Here is a 19,780-nt window from a genome sequence, read left to right as displayed (position 1 = left end):
GTAGCCTTTCTAAAGATCGTTGCACGACTATTCATACAAGAAGTAATGATTCAGTCCCGTTTCTGGTGCAAAAAACCTTATGTAAATACTTATATAAAGCCGTTTTGAGACTGTCACATAACTGCTTCACTTGACACATAACAGGTAACTGCAGCATTTCATAGCAGGACAGATATTTGTAATTAGATAAACAGAACCAGAGAGGGAAGGCCTTTAAAAGTCCACGCCCACGGGTCAATTACTGTGCCACAATACTTACTACAGCTGGCCTAGTTTAATAACTAAACCAAGAAACGGCACTAAAACTGCAGTTACCTAATCACCCAATGATGGTGATAGAAATTCACTTCATACGATTAATACAGTTTGATCCTTGGATAATGGTTTGTCAATTAGTGGGACTGTCTTAAAATATTTTGCCCAATGAAAACTTGTGGAGTAAATGCTGTACAATTACTCCAGTGTACTACACCATTTATACTGTAAATTTCAACTACTTCTTGTCACAGTGTTACAGTATAGTGTTAGGCACATATCTTTGCACATTTCTAGCTCTTATCTCTGTTTTCTTTCTCTAAAATTCAGCAGTTTATTTTTCAGTAATTGAGGTTGTCGTCATTTTTTTCTTTGCAAGAGCTGTAATTCAAGAAAAACATGTATTTTCACTTTTATTCATGTTTGCAATCATTTACATAATTTGTTAGGAAATTAATTCAAATGTATCATTAGGTGCATCAAAATGATGTGCTGGTTCATCTAAATGAAGAAGTCAGGCTCACCAATGCAACCAGTATGAAACGTTAGTCTGCAGCCCTGAGAGATCAGTTATCAAAGTAATGCACATATTTTTTTTTTACAATTTTATTTTTTACATTTTGTAAATTCTTACTCTTATTTTCTTTGTATTGATTCTCTGTTTTAGATTTTTCTTATAATTCCTCTATGCTGACATTTTTATTCTTTGTGGTAGCCCCATTTACCCTCCTGTAGATCAGTAAAGTATTTCTTATTCTTATATCACCACTATTGACCTTCTTTACTGACTTTAAATACACTTAAAACAGTCTGAACCGTTCTTATCTTACTGATGTTAACAGTGCTGATAGATCACAGATTTTTTGGATTTTTTTCATATGTAAACTAGGTCATTGGTTCTCAACCTGAGGGTTGGGGCCCCGAAGGCGGTCATAAGATTATTTCCAGGGGTCGCCAGATAGTGGCGGAGAAAAAAAAATGAAATAACATATTTTAAACTGGGGAATAGTTTTCACATTACACTGCCTGTACCGGTAATATGATTTTACATGATTTACTAGGAATATTTTTTTGAAATGTAAAAATGTAAAACTCCTTATTGTGTGTGTGTGTCCATGGTCCCACCTGGGCCTCCATACACTGACCCGCCTGTGTTATGTGGCTCGTGGATGCAGCTCAGACAGGCTCCGGCCCTCTGCCCCGGCACTCCAACTGTTACATGGCAGCTTGTTTTATAACAGTTTTCCTCAACTCGTCCAATCAGAACAGCTGGTGGGCGTCACATGACAAAACTTTTACATAACAGTTTTTTTTCCCTGCGCTGCTCCATTGAGAATTATATAGGTACTTCCTGGTCCACAGCATCAGTGTGCAGTGTAGTCACAGCCTCCCAGCAGCGAGCATGAATGGCAGTGGAGGTATTGACCACATTCACAGGTGAGGGGACAGACTTCACACAACCGCGGGACATGGGGACTGAGACTGAGAGCATGCTGCAGCTTGCAGCAGAGGCTTTCCAATCGAAAAACTTCGACCTGGCGGCGGATATTTACCAGTGTCAGCTGGCGGGTCCGGGGGATGCAGGGAGCCGGCAGGAGCTGATGGTCAAGCGGGCTGACGCGCTGGCCTTCGGGGGCAAACTGACCGAAGCTTTCGAGGTTTACCGACAAGCCTCGGAGACAGAGAGACTGAGAGCTGTCCACCTGTCCAACCTCATAGAGTACCTGTCGGACAGTATCAGGAGGCAGGACGGGGGTGACGGTCAGAACAGGAGCCCGAGGAGAGGAGAGGAGGCAGCCGGATGCCCGGTAGGGTACGAAGACCTCTCCTGTCGGATATGCCTGAGCTTTCTGTACGAGCCTGTGACTCTGCCGTGCGGACACTGCTTCTGCAAGAAGTGTCTGGAGAGGGAGAGGAAGGAGAAGGAGAAGCCGGTGATGTGTAAGGAGTGCAGGGACAGCTCCAGGGTGGCCGACGTCCAGAGCTACAGGGTCAACGTGGTCCTCAGCAACCTGCTGGCCAAGTGGTTCCCGACCCAGCACCAGGCCGGCCAGCTGAGGCGGGAGGGCAACGGACTGTACTCCGAGAAGAAGATGGAGGCAGCGCTGGAGAAATACAACCAAGCCATAACGATAGGTAGGACACTGAACGACACCGTGATATTTGTGTTGAAACTTTACACAACATGCCTGTAGCTGCTGTGACACACTTCACAGTTATGTGAGGGGGCGCTGACTACATGTCTGTGCTACTTTATCTGCATGTTTTTCTCATTACCCTTCGCTAAGACGAGCCTTTTGCCTCACAACACCAGGTCAGCTCACTTGTCATGAGGCCATAAAGAGCTAAATAGTCAGTAATAACACATGACTGAGTTTCATAAGTGTGCTACATACTGCGTGTGGCTGTGGCACAGTTCGCAGGAGCGACGTGCCTCTGCTGGCACGTCACAGTACTCCCTCTCCAGCCATGTGTTGGATAACAGCGTTATGTAGGCTGGGCCAGTGGACCAAACATTGCGTAAGCACGTAACCCGCCTCATTGTGTAACGTCAACCAATGATTCAGGCAAATGTGGGTCAAGGGTATTATTGCAGGTCACCAGGAGGGGGACATCTATGCTCTCTCACAGACAGGTTTTATACAGGCAGAGCTGGTGGTGAAGAGGTGAACTGTAACCTACATAACCTGATTATTTGTAGTCATATAACAACCTCCTATATTGTTCAGGCAGATATTTGTTAGGCCCCTCTCAGGCTGGATGGTCACCTATGTGCTATTCACATACATTGCATGCTGTTTTCTTTAATTGATACAGCAATTGAAATGTATTCTTGAAAAACAGTTGCAGTAGTGTGGACTGCTGAACTGAAAAGTCTCCTCTGGTGCAGGCAGACGTCTTTTATGGCTGGGATAGCTGACCTGACCTCATTTGGCCTCAGTGCGCTACTCTACTGCAGCTCACAGTCACTCCACATCAGAGCCAGACTGATATCTACGGCCGATATCGGCCTATTACAGTGTTGGCATATATGTTGTCCATAGGCGTCATTGACCACTTTTTTAAATGACCAATTTGTCCCCATCACTTTTTATAAAGCATAATTAGTTAAAAGTGCACTTGGTAGTTTTGGGTGAAGAAATTTTAATCAGAAGAGAAAGATCTTCATTGACTGATTTTTTTTAAACTTATTTCTAAACAAACTAAATATGTTTATATGTGGCAGACCCTGCCACCTTTCTATCTTCAAACAGTGTTCTGAGGACCTTATTTTCCTCTGAGAACAGCTTGTTTATTCAGTTATGGAAAAAATGAATCTTTCTGAGTTTGTATTGTTACCTCATGAATATTGTAAATATTAAACTTCTTAGTTTGAATTTCTTGCCCCTTTAAAATCGTGCCAAAAATAGCTTGCACTAGGAAATGTTAGCTAACTAATGACAATGAATGAATTTTGATGTGCTATCATGCCAATTTTTTCACTGTAATTACAGCCTAATGTCCCCACCACTTTTCAACAGAAAGTGACGCCCTTGACATTGTCAGATAGGCCCCAGATAAGAAATGTTTTGTTTTACAGAACATAATGTAGAAAAGTAGCTTGAGGTAATTTATAATCATTAAATTCCCAGGAAATTTACTGTTTCAGTGCACTGATGTCCTTTTGGATTATAAAGTTTAATGTCAAACTGTAAAATATCCTGCCTCCATCACATTATCTTTGTTAAAAGGGTTTGAGGGATCATTTTATGCTGATATCTTGATTCTGGAATTTTCTTTACTCACTTATATCAGTATCAGCATCGGCCCTGAAGACTGAGCAATGCTCTACTTTACAGGCGGGTTGTGTAAGTTTATAGTTACTTGTTTCCCTGACAGTTGAGAGTTTCTCGAGCCAATCAGTAGACAGCAGATAGAATCACCGGATTGATCAGTCAGGATTATTCACCCACACCCACGTCTCTGTACACCGGCTGACCCACCAGCAGAGCGTTTATCTGCCGGCTGCTGCAGTGGAGCTGCTCAGACAACAATGACAGTCATAGGACAGGATTGTCCTGTGCTGTTTTTGTGCGCCACAGTGTTATTCAAAGTGATTCTGCATGGTTAGCGAAATGTTTTGATAAATGATGACGAAGAGTGACATAACTGTCTAATTTTGAGTAAACCAGCTCTAAACTGCAGTGAATCACAGAAGCGGCCGGTAGCCGATGATGATCTCTGATCCAGGTGGAGGATTTAAAGTCTGCCTCATTAACTGCATCGCTCTGACTCATACGTAGTTATTCAATAATGGCGTCCGATTCATAATGGAATGACCCAAATAAAAAATTTGTTTGTCACAAATAAGTTTGTGAGCAAAGCAAAAATGTGTTTTATGAAAATATATTTTATGCTCTTAAAAAATGTGCTTGAATAATGTTGGTACTGGACTGCTTAGGTTAAGATTTTGCTTGGGTTGTGTAAGGTAAGGTAAGGGTTAGCCTCCATGGAATTAATGCATGTCAGTACAATGTCCTCAGAGTTATAATTAGCTTAGGTGTGTGTGTGTGTGTGTGTGTGTGTGTGTGTGTGTGTGTGTGTGTGTGTGTGTGTGTGTATGTGTGTGTGTATGTTTGTGTGTATGTGAAACAAAGCAGCATTGTTGACAGTAAGCACTGTGCAGTGATTACTGTGATAATTTAAAATAACACTTTTCACTCGAGGCGTCTCCCAAACGGCATTTCTCTTTTTATTGGTTTATTGATTATACTGCTCGTTCCTGTGCAGAATCATGGTGTGTATCTCGCTCTGGTTCCCATAGGGCTAACTGTGACATTTGCATAAGTTTTTATAGTTATGAAACCTGGAATGTGGGTGACCTTGATAGTGCTGCATGGTTTTGTAAGGCAGCCAGTTTTTTCACAACATGTTTTGTAATGTGGAATCTGAGCCATTTTAAACATTTGCTCGGTCATATAACTCAAAACCTTATATCACCAGTGAATTTAGCTTTTAAAGACAAGGAAATAAAAAAGTGACTGATGCAGTATGTTGTGAAATAGTTGTCTTAGAATAGAGGTCATGCATCTTATAGAGAATGTAAAGGTTTTAATCTGTAGGAAAGAGGGTGGACACTTGAATTTATTAACAATATATAACTATATATGGTTCCATGCTTTTCTTGCTTTTTTCTCTGAAACACAATACATATTCACATTCTGTTGATAATTGTTATTAATTTTTTACAATTTCAACTAAAATTCTTACATATTGTTCCTTTAACATTGCAAGATAGGGTGTTTTTTTGTCGATTTCTCAGGGGAAAATGCATGGATCTTAATGAAAAAAATAGGTGTATTTAGGTAGCTTGTGTCTATGAGTGAGTATAAAAGGGAACTATTGGGCCTTGGCGGAGGTATGCCAATTCGAGTTCAAGCTGTGCTTTGTGTTAGATCATTGTTAATTGAATTTCTTTGGGTTTAAGACTTGGTCAGACAAACACAAGCAGAGCAACTTTTTTCACTGTTAATCAATAATGAATGAAATTTGCAACAAACTAACTATGGTCATAACTAACTAACTGGCTGTCCCTTCTCTCCTCCTCAGCACCCATGGACCACATACTGTTCAGTAATCGCTCCCAGATCCACTCCAGTCTCAAACACTATGAGAGCGCTCTGAGAGACGCTGAGATGGCCTGCAGACTAATGCCTCTCTGGTCCAAGGTATTGCACACAACTACGTTTTCTCTTTCAGCCTTATACACAAATATATAATTATTAGTTTCCTCTCCAAATGTGCAAAGCTGCCATGTGGATGTTAGATAAGTGATATATCTTCCTCTTGCCTGCAGGGTCATGTTCGTAAGGCCCAGGCCCTGGTGTCGCTGGGCAGGACGGAGGAAGCTCTGAGAGAGTACCTGGTGTGTCTGTCCATAGAGCCCGACTGTAGACTGGCCAAGACTGAGATCAACAAGGTAAATCCAACATCAGAACTGCAGTCATTTCCTTGTGAATCCAGTTGTGTGCAGCCCATTTTAAAGAAAACACGACACATTGCATCAACAGTTTAGATTCTTATTTTATAATGAATGCATGCAGAATTGTTAGAATAAAGAATAATGATGTCATTGTCTGTTATCTCCTCTCAGCTCCTCAGTGATCTCCTGGCTCCAGTTATGGATCAGGTACCTGAACACATCTCAGACTGCAATACAGTGTGTTTCAGAGCACACATCAAAAACAGCATTAACACTCCCTCCCAGGTAAGGGCTGCTCTACCTCTGTTAGTCAGCATGACACTGAAGAGAAATTAGGTTTCATTGTCCTCTCCTTCCATCCTTTCCTCAGAGCTTTAGTTCCAGCTTGTTGTCGTCAGAGTTCGGCCTCACCCTCACCCCTCCTGTGCCTGAGAGGTCGGAGGGATGCGAGGTCAAAGGTCAGGGAGAGCCTAAGGTCGGGAGGCTGGACCAGTGTTTACTGCTAAAGCGGAAACGGAGGAACACAGAGGAGGAGGAGGAGCTGGAGAAGGAAGGACGGGAGAGGGGCGACGATCACAAGAGAGCCAAGTGTGGTGAGCTTTTGAAATTTGTGCACAAACACACGCACACTTTCTGTTAGCCGGCTTTGTGTCTTATCATGTGTTTGATAATCTCTCTATCAGAGCCAGCAGAGGGGAATGAATCTTCGAGGTCTTCGGTCGGTGACGTCTTGGACCCGACAGATCTGGAGTGTTCTCTTTGCATGAGGTGAGATTAGCTTTACAGCTTGATTCAGAACTCTAACTTTAGTATACACCATGCAATAAATCAGTTAGCATTGAGCTGTGCTGTGCTAAATTGCCACTTAGGGTTATATAGTCTGTAATAAAACAATGTGACATACAGTAGCTTTTAGGGCATCAGTATCTGCTGTAAGAGTGTTTGTTTTGACTAGTAGCTTGTGTGGGACCAGACTGCCAGACATTAACATCCAAGCTTCTCAAATATGAGGATTTGCTGCTTTTTTTAACGTCTTATATCTTGATTATCTTTGGACTTTTGGTCAAACGTGAAAGAAAATGTCACCTTGTTTCCCACCCAGAATTTTCTACGAGCCGGTGACGACGCCGTGCGGTCACACCTTCTGTCTTCAGTGTCTGGAGAGATGTCTGGACCACAACCCAATGTGTCCACTCTGTAAAGAGGAGCTGTCGGAGGTACGAAGGGTCTTAAAATTTGTTCCTCAATGTGGAACTGATTTGGGTCATCTTTATGTAAGGTAACATAACGCCAGGGGTTGATATGGAACTAAAAACAGAGCTGGTGACCTGCCATGACTGTACTGAATGTAACTGATAGAGGAAAGCACTGAATGTTATAACAGCATTGATGCAGAAACTAACTTTTATTTGGATCGGTTATGTCATGGCTGATACCCACTAGGAATTGGGCGTATCTGATTGGTGCTAGAGTGAGAAAAATTTTAAATAAGTGTGACAAATATAGAGCAGGCCTTAATGTGGATGTTGTTGAAAAAATGCCCAAACTCTGTCTCTTCATGTTTCTGCCACTGTTAACATGTATGTGATGAAGTCTCTATGTGTGTCTCTCTCCAGTACCTGGTCCAGAGGCAGTACTGTAAGACAGTATTAATGGAGAGCCTGATATCTAAGTATCTCCCCTCTGAGCTCATGGAAAGACAGAAAATCCACCAGGACGAGATAGCTGAGCTCTCAAAGTAAGTCTGCTCTCTCCCCAACTGTCTCTTTATCAGTGCCGTATGTAGTCTGTTTTCTCTTCTCACGTAGAATCTGATTTTATGTGTGTGAGTATGTGTGGCAGACATGAACACTCACATGTGAATATCCCCCTCTGCTGTTTGACCTACTGACCCACTGTAGAAAACACACGTCTGACACACTGACCTCTTAGTGTACGTCACATGAGGTATCAAGTATCACTCCCTGGAGGCTGCAACAAACTTGGCTGTCTCCAATAAATAACCTCTCTTAAACTGGGTTCAGTCTCACTCAACCCAGTTTGGGTTTTTTATGCATTTGTCCTAGAGGTCAGTTGAGATTAATGCTGCAGATGGAGTTTTATTTACATTTTTTAAATCATTTTAAAGATTGATGTTGAGACAGAAAGTTCATTTTTGCCCTTACAAACACACACCTTTATTCTTGTCTCCCTTCAGTCTTAACAATAATGTGCCTATATTCGTGTGCACCATGGCCTTCCCCACTGTGCCGTGTCCTCTCCATATCTTCGAGCCCTGCTACAGGCTGATGATTCGCCGATGCATGGAGACGGGAACCAACTGCTTTGGCATGTGTCTGGCAGACAACCTCAAAGGGTCAGTGCAAGGATGTGCTTTCTTCTGCGCTTCAGTTTCAGAGTATGTAACCATGATCTCTATAACATCACGTCCTCTTCCTCCTCCTGTCTCCAGGTTTGCAGACTATGGATGCCTATTAGAGATCCGCGATGTGAAGTTCTTCTCCGACGGCCGTTCGGTTGTGGACACCGTCGGCAGACGGAGGTTTAAAGTCATTCAACACCGTGAGAGGGATGGATACAACACAGCTGATATAGAGTACCTGGAAGATGTTAAGGTATGTGGGGAGGTGTGGCTGGAGGGAGAGGGTATGAAAACAAAAGACGAGAGAATTACGAGAAGATGCTATAGCTCAAACGTGTGTGTGTGTGCAGGTGGAGGGCGTGGCAGAGCGGGAGCTGCAGTCTCTACATGACACGGTGTACGACCAGGCCCTGGTGTGGGTCGACTCCCTGAAGGCAGAGCAGAAGGAACGCATTGAAGGACACTTTGGACCCATGCCTCGGAAAGACTCTGTACTTCAGGTACACACAACGCACAATTTGCAAAGTCACATTTTTCATTTGATAGTTTTAGAAATCAATCATGAGTCTATATGTTGCTGTTGATGTTGCTGTATACTTAATGTGATGCAGCATCCACTGAAAACATGTTTTTGTATGTACAAAACGATAGTAGCATGGAGATCAACTATCAATTTATCTTTATATAAGACGGAGAAAAAACAATTTTTTATGTCAGACTGAAGTTTATTCAGAATTTGTCCTTAATGATAATAATAATACATTTTATTTATGTAGCGCATTTCATGATACACTAAGACAATTTATAAAATGACATTAGAAAAGGAAACCAAAGCATTAAAAACATGTATATGACAAACAACGTCAACGGAGAATAAAAGCAGTTCTCCTTCATTTTGTCTTTAATACCCTCTCACTGTGACCCCTCTTTCTCTTCCTCCCTTCAGACCACTCCCAACGGTCCCTCGTGGTGTTGGTGGCTACTAGCGGTTTTCCCGTTAGAAGGCCGAGCCCAGCTGCCGTTCCTGGCCCTCACCTCTCTGAAAGATCGCCTCAGCGGCATCCGCAAGGTGCTACTCTTCATGGCCCACAGCAGGCCCCGGTGACATGCTCTCGACAAGCGTGCGTCCACCTGGAAAAATGCAGTAAACCACCTGCCCCCTTCCTCTGCAGCAGCAGTTGACCTGTTGCTCGTACTTTTGATGCACAAAGAACTGACGTTGATGTCGCTGCGCCTTCCCTGTTGTAGCAAGGTCCCATTTGGAAAGTAGCAATGGACTTCACCCAGACATTGACAGAAAACTTTAACCTTCAAAAAAAGCAGCAACAAGGATAACATAGATATCTTCCATGCATAATGCAGACATAAGCTACGTTCAGACAGGAGGGAACTCTTCTTTATGTGACTCATTTGGGTTTGAACAGAATCATTACCTCCCATTTAACATTGGATGTCACTGTATCAACGCTAATGCGCACATGCTAAGTGTATGTTTATGTCTTCATGTGAACAGCAACAAGCCATTGTGCTGATATGTCTTCATATGTCCAGGGTGCATTGTTGCCTTTCTGGCCCTCTTCCATTTTTATAGTTGTTCCTCTTGACACACCGAAAAAAAACCTGATATGTGTGATTGAACTGAGCTGCCTGTCTGAACATAGCTTTAAAGCAAAGACAAAGCAAATTGTCCAGTTCACAATCAAACAATGGCTGCAAGTGCCATCAATTCAACCAATCAGTGTCCCCAAACTGTCTGTCTTTAAATGTCCTCATAAATTCCGCAAGAGACCAAATAATGAATTTGCCTTTTTGAGTATATAATTATATAATACCGATTAGATATGACTATTTGTAGTGATTGAAAACTCATTTGCTGATTGAAATCTCTGTAAATGGTGTGACCATTAATAAGTTAGACATTTACAGATAAACCTCTGTGTTTACTAGTTTCCACCTACACCATAACTTTAACAATAATCAGCTATTCTGTCTTCCTTAACTTCCTTCATTGCTTCTCTTCCTGTCTGACATCCTGCAGCTGAATAACTATGGACTGAACCTTTACATTGGCGTGCTTTAAGGCTCTTGTTCTTGTGTTTTACTCATCCATTTTTTTTTATTTGTTGGATATTTTTTTCTCCATTATTTATTTTGTCATTATTTATGCATGCAGTGACATTGTTTACATTTCACAGAAAGAGATGTTGAGCTGCTCACTTTCCAAAGGCTGTTTTCAACGTAGTATTTGACCCCAAACGTCAAACTTTGTTAACTCTTGGAAAATACGTAAAAACACCATTTACACTATCAAGAGGGGGTAATGACTCTGAGCCAAAATGGCTGCTGGTGAAAACTCTTGGAACTGGAGTTGAGGGAAGTTTCTCTTCCAAACCACCTATTTTTAGGTCACTGGTGACCCAAATCCGTGTAGTATTTTTATTGGCCTGCAACAATCCGAGCTATGTTGACTTAAACATATTTGGCTGTCAGCAGCCTCTCTATACGGGCGTAAAGAGAGCCTGACAGTGATACAGGAAGCAACATCTGGATTTCTGATACCATTATGTCGTACGTGTATTTATTCAGTATTTATTCTGACTTATTTTGCACTTCCACTTTAAGTAAGGGAAAGAAACAGGCCTCAGGATATAACTAAAATCAGGATTTGGATTACCACAGAATTAAGTTAAATCTTCTGGTGGATAAATTGGAAAACAGTCTCTAAGTGTGAGCCTATTCTCATTATCTAGCAGGCCAAGGCTCCTGCAAAATAACTCCTTCCATGTGAGTTTGATTGATGTATGCTCTGAGTAAAGGCCAGTGCCTTAATAATAAGGTTCATTTTTTTCCCCTTTATGGAGATTTGTCCATTCATCAAACATGATTTTGACGGAAAGGAAATAAGTAAAAAAAATAGATATAAAACACATTTTGAGAAGATCCACGAGCGAATTTCTGAGGAAGAAAAATGTTGTTTGATAAATATAGAGGCCTTCACGATGTCTGTGACATGACTGTTTTTACACGGCAATAAGCTCATCTCTGGAAAATACGAGATGTTGTTGAGCTTTGCCTTCAGAATCTTTTATTTTATATACATGTGTTTGATTTTACATGTTTCTATGTCAATCGAGTTCTTTGTATTTTATAATTTTCTTCACTTACTAGCGTGTTTGTCTCCTCATTTCATGTGTAATAGAACAGAGTGTCATGTCAAATTATCCATATGTATTATTTTGTATTGAAAGGGCCAAAGCCATGTCAGATGAAGAAACTGATGAAGTGCAAGACCACAATCTTTTAATATTTCCCCCTTAATGATATTCTAGTGATGCGCGATTAGAGTTTTTCAGCACAATTGTTAAATACTTGAGACGATGTTTGTCATTAGAGGCATTTGTAAGTACTTTTCGAATTTGGAAAGTACTGACAAAACAAAAACAACTGGTTTCAACTCGGGTTGCAACGATATGAGATTTTCATGGTACAAAAACCAATGAGAAAATATCACATTAAACGCTATGTCACAATTATTATAATCATTGTTATCACTGACAATAATTATAGAGATTTATTGGTGAACAAAAGCTTTCACTAAATATTATGTCCTGACAGACAATATTGTTTTGTAATAACTAATATGACAGAAGTCAATACTGCAATTTTTGGACCACGATATACCTTGAAAATGGAACACCGCTGCAACTCTACCTCTTCACCTTGAATAAAATCATCGCCCCAGTAAATGTTTGCTGATAGCCACACTGGTAACCACTTAGAAGCTACGATGAGTTAGCTCAAACTGGGCGGGAAAGGGAAAAGCCGTAATAAAAAAACAATCACCTCCAGTGTAAAAGCATATCACAGACTGTAGATATTACAGACGCAGAGTCGAATGTACCTCCTGAAAGAGGTAAAGGGAAAATCCACCTAAAATGTAATCACGTCTGCTTTTGCTATTATATTTTCTGTTTGTGAGTAAAAGCTCCAGACAAAAATGTAAAAACTCCCACTGCCCTATGTAGTCATATGACAAAGAGCCAGTGTTTTGTCATTTGTAAATGTTGAGAGTTCCCATCCAGAAAGTTGAACAATGACGCCGAAATGGATTTTGGTTTAAAACTGATTATCTGTGAACTATTGGTCATGTGTGACAGCAGTTCTAGTGCCTTAAGTTTGACTTCTTCCATTTCTACTTTGATGTATGAACTACTATGGTGATGTTTTGAATTTTGACTTTAAAGGTACAAGCATATTAAAATTAACTAAAATTATCAACAGAATGTGAATAATAAGATATCTACTGAAGTTAGCTTGCTAGCCAGCCAGTTCAGCTGGCCGATACTGCTAGGGACTATTTCTACTTAAAGGAATAGTTCGACATTTTGGGAAATAAGCTTATTAGCTCTCTTGCTTATAGTTGGATGAGAAGATCAATACCACCCTCATGTCCAATTAGCCTAGTTCCCAGGAGGTCAATCTATGCTTTAATTAGACTGACTGGACATGTAGGAGTTCCAAGAATCAGATTACATAACAGCCTGGGTGGTTAAAATGAATTTGCTAATCATTCATCTCCCCACAAACATCACCATTGTAGGATTGAATTGACGTAACATCAACAGTAACTAAAGCAACTTCAATGGTAACTATTTATATATTTTTTTAAATAAATGGAAATGGCTTTTGTCACTGATGAGATTCAACATGTTTGGATTATCACAGAGTTGAGCTCAGAGGAGAAGGTGTTAATTAGGAAACAGCACAGGTTATAAGCTACGACCCAGTTGGGACATGAACACAGTGACATTCAAGTATGGAATTCTTAAAGTTCAGGATGGGTTTAGCTTGATGGCACCATTTTGACATCTTGTAGCACTCCTAACTCGTGATAACTTTGATCGTGCCGACACCGACCTCTCCTTTGTGCTTTTTCATGCAAAAATTTAAAACAATGCAGATGTTGGTGAAGTTGGATCTTTTCAATCTCTTGTTATCAAGCTATGCAAAAACAGCAGGATGGTGGATTATTGCCCGTTGATATCTTGAACTTTTCAGAATTCAGTCTCTGACATTTTGTCGAAGTGTAACTACCTCTGGCGTCCTCCTAGAGCACTTCCACAAAGAGAGAGAGGGAAAATATGCTTGGTTGTGGTGTTTTCCTGTCATTGTTGTTTAATCTGTGTTGAAAGTGTCATTTGAGAGTCTAAACAAATTGTGTAGGACATCTGTGGTCCAAAATGTCTTTTGCCCATGTTAATGTGCAACATTTTCACTTCGCACCTGAGATGAGAGATTACTGTTATTGTTGTCTACTAAAACGGCAAAGCTGTCAATTCAAAGGTTTCTGTGTAATGTGATACTGAGCTCAGATATTTGAACTGTGTGAAGGTGAGCTTGATTTATCCTACGTGGCAAATTGAACATCTTGTTGAAGTGTGTTGACTACAAAACATCTGATATACAACACTGGTGTGGAAGAACAGGGCTACAACTGACAATATATCACATTCTTGCTTAGCTAACTATAAAATCTTCATCTCTTTACGCTGCCAAGCGCTCCTCATGTTTTCAAATATTTGCACTGACTTCAGTGACTACACTGCCTGCTTATTTCAAAGGTTGTTATTCTCCTGTAGAACTTCATGGCCTCTAAATGTGTCTGGGTGAATTCACACAAGATGAATGTATGTGTGTGTCGACATCTCTCTGATATTTCCTGTACATGTCTGTTTTTGATAGTAAAACTTTATTAGGTCTGACATTAGGTCTGCAAAGTACAGTCTGCAGTTTGTGAATAAACCAAAAGGTTTGTGTTCTCCTGAACACAGTGGACTGTAAGAGAGTCTGACATGTCCTTTGTTTGTGTTCTGCAGGGCTGGCTGAATTTATTAGATAGTCGGGGTTAGATTACTGAGTTTCTGTTCAATAATTCACAAGATGAATCAAACCCTCAGTGTGAGCAGAATTGTTTCAAAGCACAATTGTCCATGAAGTGATTGATTACTTAGTTCAGTAACAGTCCTTGTTAAAACCTTCAATCTCTTTTGAGATTTGATTAAATCATATATAAATAAATATATATTTTAAAAAATAAATGAATAAATGAATTTCTTAAAAAACAAAAACAGTAGGCTTTGCAAGGGACAATGAAGGAAAAAAGGTTAGCCTAGCTTAGCATAAAGCATAAAGACTGGAAATTGGTAAACAGCTCTGTCCACAGTATCAATATCCACTGTTGTAATTTTGTCTAGGTTTGAGGTTTAAATTAATTTCATTGCACTTTTACTGTTATAGTAAGGAGGACTGAAACTGCCAATATCTAAAATCAATAAAGAAATGAATAAATGACTCAGGTATTAATGAATGAATAAAAAGTGACATTGATATTTCTGTTTAATTTGCTTCTGTTTTCATTTACCCTTCGTATTTATTCCCCTTAAATTTACATTCCCATTTAATTTTCCATTTTATTGATTCATTTATTTCTATTTAAAGTTTACTAACCAGGCAATGGGCGAAAAAGTCGACGCCATGACTTACTGTGAATAACAGCCCATGACTCAGATAAGGAAAATGTAAAAAGACAATACAGAAAAAAAATAATAAATAGGGGAAATAAGTAGGGTGAAAGGCAAACGGTAACTAACACATTAATTAATTCATAAATATATTTAAAAATGAATATATAAAATGGAAAATTAACTGGAAAATAAATAAATAGGGGAGTTAATACAAAGGGAAATACAGATGCAAATAAAAACAGAAATGTCAATTCACGATAGATTTTATAAACAAATTAATTTAAAATATTTTCTTGTTAATTTAATGGCATATTTATATATCTGTTTAGTCAATTATTCATTTCTTGGCAGTTTTGGTCCTCCATATCATAGCTCTTCACTGAAGCTGTATTATGTTTATACTAAGTAAAATGGGCCTCCTCAAACATAAGACGTTATGTTATTTACTGTATGGCTGCACTATTGACTGTTTTGCGGTGTGGACAGTGGGAGTGAAGAGGTTAAAAAATGTGGCTGCAGAGTGAGGGAGGAATGAAGCCACTGGTTTATATGTTCACGTGTTGGCAAGCTGACCAGAGTTTTTGCGTTTCATAAGTAACCTAAATCCTGTTATATACCAGTTAGCTAACAACTCACACTGAGAGTTAGTGGAGGTACCACTCAACAACATTTGGGTCATGAAAACATTCCTCTGAAGGAGAGGGTCCCTGGAGACAAGTCTGCAAACCACTGGTGGACAGATTCAAACAGAGTAGTTTATAGAGAAAGAAGTGGGCGGTGGTGGTGTGTGTGTGTATGTGTGGCCTTGTGTGTGTGTGTGTGTGTGTGTGTGGTGGGATAAACAAGTGTGAGAAGCCAAGAAAAGACAGTTGAAGAAAACAAATTTGACACTTCGAGGGAGAAAAACAAGCAAGACAGAGAAAGCGTGAAGGAAATCTTGCATGTGGATGTGGAGTCGTGTTCAAGCGTTTTGATTTTGGGACCAGAACCAGGCAAAGTGACAGCTTGTTTTCACACATACATATGTCTCCAATATGTTTGAGCTGCACACACACACACACACACACACACTGTTAATGTGCAGCTGAATGACGGAGAGGGAGCTGGACAGACAGGAAGACAGTTTATGCAAGCGATGTAAATGTAGGTCACTTAGTCAGGAAAGTTACGAAGAGACAGAAAGCACGTCAGAAGAAGAAATATGAAAGGTCGATGTTATGATATATGCACAGTGTCTCCTTCCCTTCCTGGCTCGCACGTTATTTGTTGCTCTTCAGTGTAATCAGACTGCAGATTAACAAGTCTGCCTCGCTGTGGTTGTATAAGGACTCTTAAAGGTTTGAAGGCCTACTTATGCCAATCCATGGCCTCTAAATATAGAGGTATAGAAGAGGTATAATGAGACCAGCATATTGCATACAGTAAACACCCGTCATCAAACCCTCAGACTTAGTGTCTAGGATCTATCCTGTTTATGCAAATCAGCACTCACTGTGGACTAGAGTCATTCAGGCGCTCTGGCGGGTCTTCATAAATAGCCTCGTCGTCACAGACATGCTGTTGAATAATCACTCAACCTCAAAACAATATGAATTGAGACCTTGAGTGAAATGGCCATTGTGTGTTAAGCATCAGAGTGAAGAAGAGCAGCAATCACCCTCAGCACAATGTGAAGAGTTACTTTCATATTCAGAATGTGACCTCACAATAACGGTCATGGAGCATTCATATCAGTCACTATAGCAGCGTGGCTCCAATCGGATGGTGGGTCCACGTCTATACTTAAATATCTCAGCAACTGTTGGATAGATTGACATTAAGTTTGGTTCAGACATTCATGTTCCCCAGAGGATGAATCCTAATGACTTCAATGATCCCTTTACTTTTCATCTAGCGCCACCAGCTGGATTAGATTTTTGGGTTTGAGTGAACGGACTTCGTAATTTGTCATTATGGAGGTCATAATTTGTCCAATCCTTTGTTTGTTTTTTTGTTTTTCTATAAAATACCTGCAAAACTAGTGAGCCTTAGTGTTGTTTAAATAAAAAGCGTGAAAAAATATACCATATGTTGGTATGATGTTGGCGAGTGATAAAAGGCCTGTGATCCAATAATTGGCTTCAGTTTTGCTCGAAATTTGCAGGTACAAATAAAGAACTGATCATCCTTAAAAATGTAAAATATTATTAAACAGTATACTCATAAAATAATTGATGGACAAATCACATTAGGATCTGTCTGCAAGGAACCCAGAGGACCACGTTTCATGTTAAAGGCTATTCTATGGAAGATTTACAATGCCTAAATTAAAACAAATAAAGAAATATAGTGAAATACAACACACATTGTCATATCTGCCATTCCTGTATGCATTTACTGTGTCATCATAATAAAATAAAAAGGACTGATGTTTCCATGCCACATTAAAATCTAAGCAACTTGTGCGACGGTTCTGTTCTTTGCTGATGGTACAACAACTACTCACTTAACCTCACCGAGGAGTCTCACAGAGGATTGAATGTGTGGGAGAATTAAGCCTATTTCATTGCTATTCTTAACTTTTATTATTAGCTCTTCTGGGCAGAGGAGTATGGCAGTGCATTACTACAAGAAAAAGAATAATGGATTGGTATCATGTTATAACATGGGAAGTTTTTCATGTTTAAATAAAATATGTTCAGATTATATATTGACGATAACCATGATTTAAAAAAATCAAATATTGATATTGTGTTACTGATGCACATAAAAAAGGAGACAACAACACATTAAACAAAGTAAAAGATGAATTTGACTGATAGCATTTTTTAATACTTAATTTGTAGATATCGCAATAATATCGTTTTACAAATTACTATTATACAGTATATTCAGTTAAATACAATAATTTATGCATAAATCAAATTTGTAGCTGTCTGCAAGGAAACCTGACAACTACATTTCATGCTTAAGGTAATTTTCTATGGAAATATATTTAAATGCCCGAATTAAAACAAATCAAAGAAACAAACATACTGAAAAACAGCACACTTTGTAACATGTGTCCCTTTGAATGTGTGCATTTAAAGTGTCGTAATTAGATAAGTCAACTGAAGTTTCCATGCCACATTAAAATCTCAACACACACACACACACACACACACACACACACACACACACACAATAAGAGGTGTCTTTGTAAAACAGCATAGATTTGCCATAATTAAATGCAAAAACAAAACAACAACAATCAAATCAACAAACTGCCCAATCACATCCTGGATGCTGAACCATGGGCCAACAATGACATGAAATACATATAACAATGTGTACAGCATTTTGTGTTATTTGGTTGTTGGATTTGTTTTTATTTAGGCATTTTAAATCTTCCGTAATTTTTAACATGGTAAGTGTAACACTTGGATGGCATTAACTGATATGTCAACAGTCCTGTTATGTCTTGATGTACAATATATAGTAAAGCAGTTTGTACAAACAGCAGCCATTGCCAGAAAATGTGACTGGGAAATTGTTGTAGTTTTATTTGTAATTAAATCCTGTGAGGAGGACCCGTCATCTACCTCCAGCTGCAGTGTCCTCCTGGACTGCACAGGTCAGGGCAGGTCACTTTTCCCTGCCAGTATAAACCAGCCAGTGTTGCTGTTGTCGTGTTAATTGAAATTCATTGTCACAGTGGCGATCAAATGGTCAGCTATAATGTCACTGGAGACAATGACAGTTTGAGAATACGACCTCGCCCGGTGCAGGGTCAGTCCAGTTCGTACACACGGGTCAGTGAGGTCGCGCGGGTCTGACCAAACCTCAAAGCATGCAGGCTGTGTGGCTAATCTGCTGCCGTGTTTCCTGTGGGAGTCCAGCTCATCCTCCGCTCCCAGAGAAATGTTGTGCTGTCTCATGTCCAAAAATAAAAAACAGCTCAGTGAAACTTTAGCAACCTGACAACAAATAAGACAGCATTGTGACTCTAAGGCTGCTTTCACCTAACCTGTTTGGTTCGGCTATAACGGACCCTGTTTTACTACGTGTGTGAAGACACCCTAAACGTCCACTTCAAACTGCAAACAGCTTACAGCTACTTTGCTGTAAACTTGTTTGTATCAGGTTGCTACACCTTAATGACTAAATACGTCGATCACCGCTCCCAAAACAACATGACCACTACAGCGTAACAGCATCCCATGACTGGACCTTCGTCATACGGTCGCAGTTTGGTTATGTTTAGGCACTAAAACTACTTGGTTAGGTTTAAGCATTCAAACTACTTGGTTAGGCTTAGACACTAATATCACATGGTCAGGTTAAGGTTAAAATCACTATGTTACGTCTGTAGCTTTGATTATAAACGTACCTTTATAGCCAAAGTAACTAACTTTACGTTTTGTTTTTGGATCTTCACTAACTTAGTAAGTTTGTAGAACTCAACGCTGACTTCTGGTTTCACACTGGACACAAACGGTGGTCTCCTGAATGAAAGTCCTGTGCTTGATTAACCCAACCTACCGACTTTTCTCTCTTATAATAAGCTGCTTACATTTTTGACCTGTATGTTTGTTTTTCTGATGAGGACAAGCTCATTTTTGATACAAGCAATGGATCACATGAGTACTTGTAAGTGCTTGTAGTAATGAACGCACAGAGAATCATCACTGTTTCACCCTTCAGCTCTACAGAGCTTTA

The 19,780-nt window shown here is 39.9% G+C and overlaps 1 protein-coding gene across 1 annotated transcript; it reads left to right on the top strand.

Annotated features, from left to right (window-relative positions):
- Positions 1-1,583: 1,583 nt before the first annotated feature.
- Positions 1,584-11,744, top strand: LOC141013853 (LON peptidase N-terminal domain and RING finger protein 3-like). The gene is made up of 12 exons (XM_073487738.1): positions 1,584-2,391; positions 5,845-5,963; positions 6,092-6,214; positions 6,389-6,502; positions 6,588-6,810; positions 6,901-6,985; positions 7,320-7,434; positions 7,834-7,955; positions 8,415-8,573; positions 8,670-8,832; positions 8,930-9,079; positions 9,526-11,744. The coding sequence occupies exons 1-12, from the start codon at positions 1,662-1,664 to the stop codon at positions 9,682-9,684; spliced, it is 2,262 nt and encodes a 753-aa protein (XP_073343839.1). The 5' UTR covers positions 1,584-1,661; the 3' UTR covers positions 9,685-11,744.
- The last annotated feature ends 8,036 nt before the right edge of the window (positions 11,745-19,780 follow it).

This window comes from Pagrus major, chromosome 18 (assembly GCF_040436345.1).
Source record: "Pagrus major chromosome 18, Pma_NU_1.0".
Taxonomy (NCBI): Eukaryota; Metazoa; Chordata; class Actinopteri; order Spariformes; family Sparidae; genus Pagrus; species Pagrus major.
This window is presented reverse-complemented; position numbering and strand designations above follow the sequence as displayed.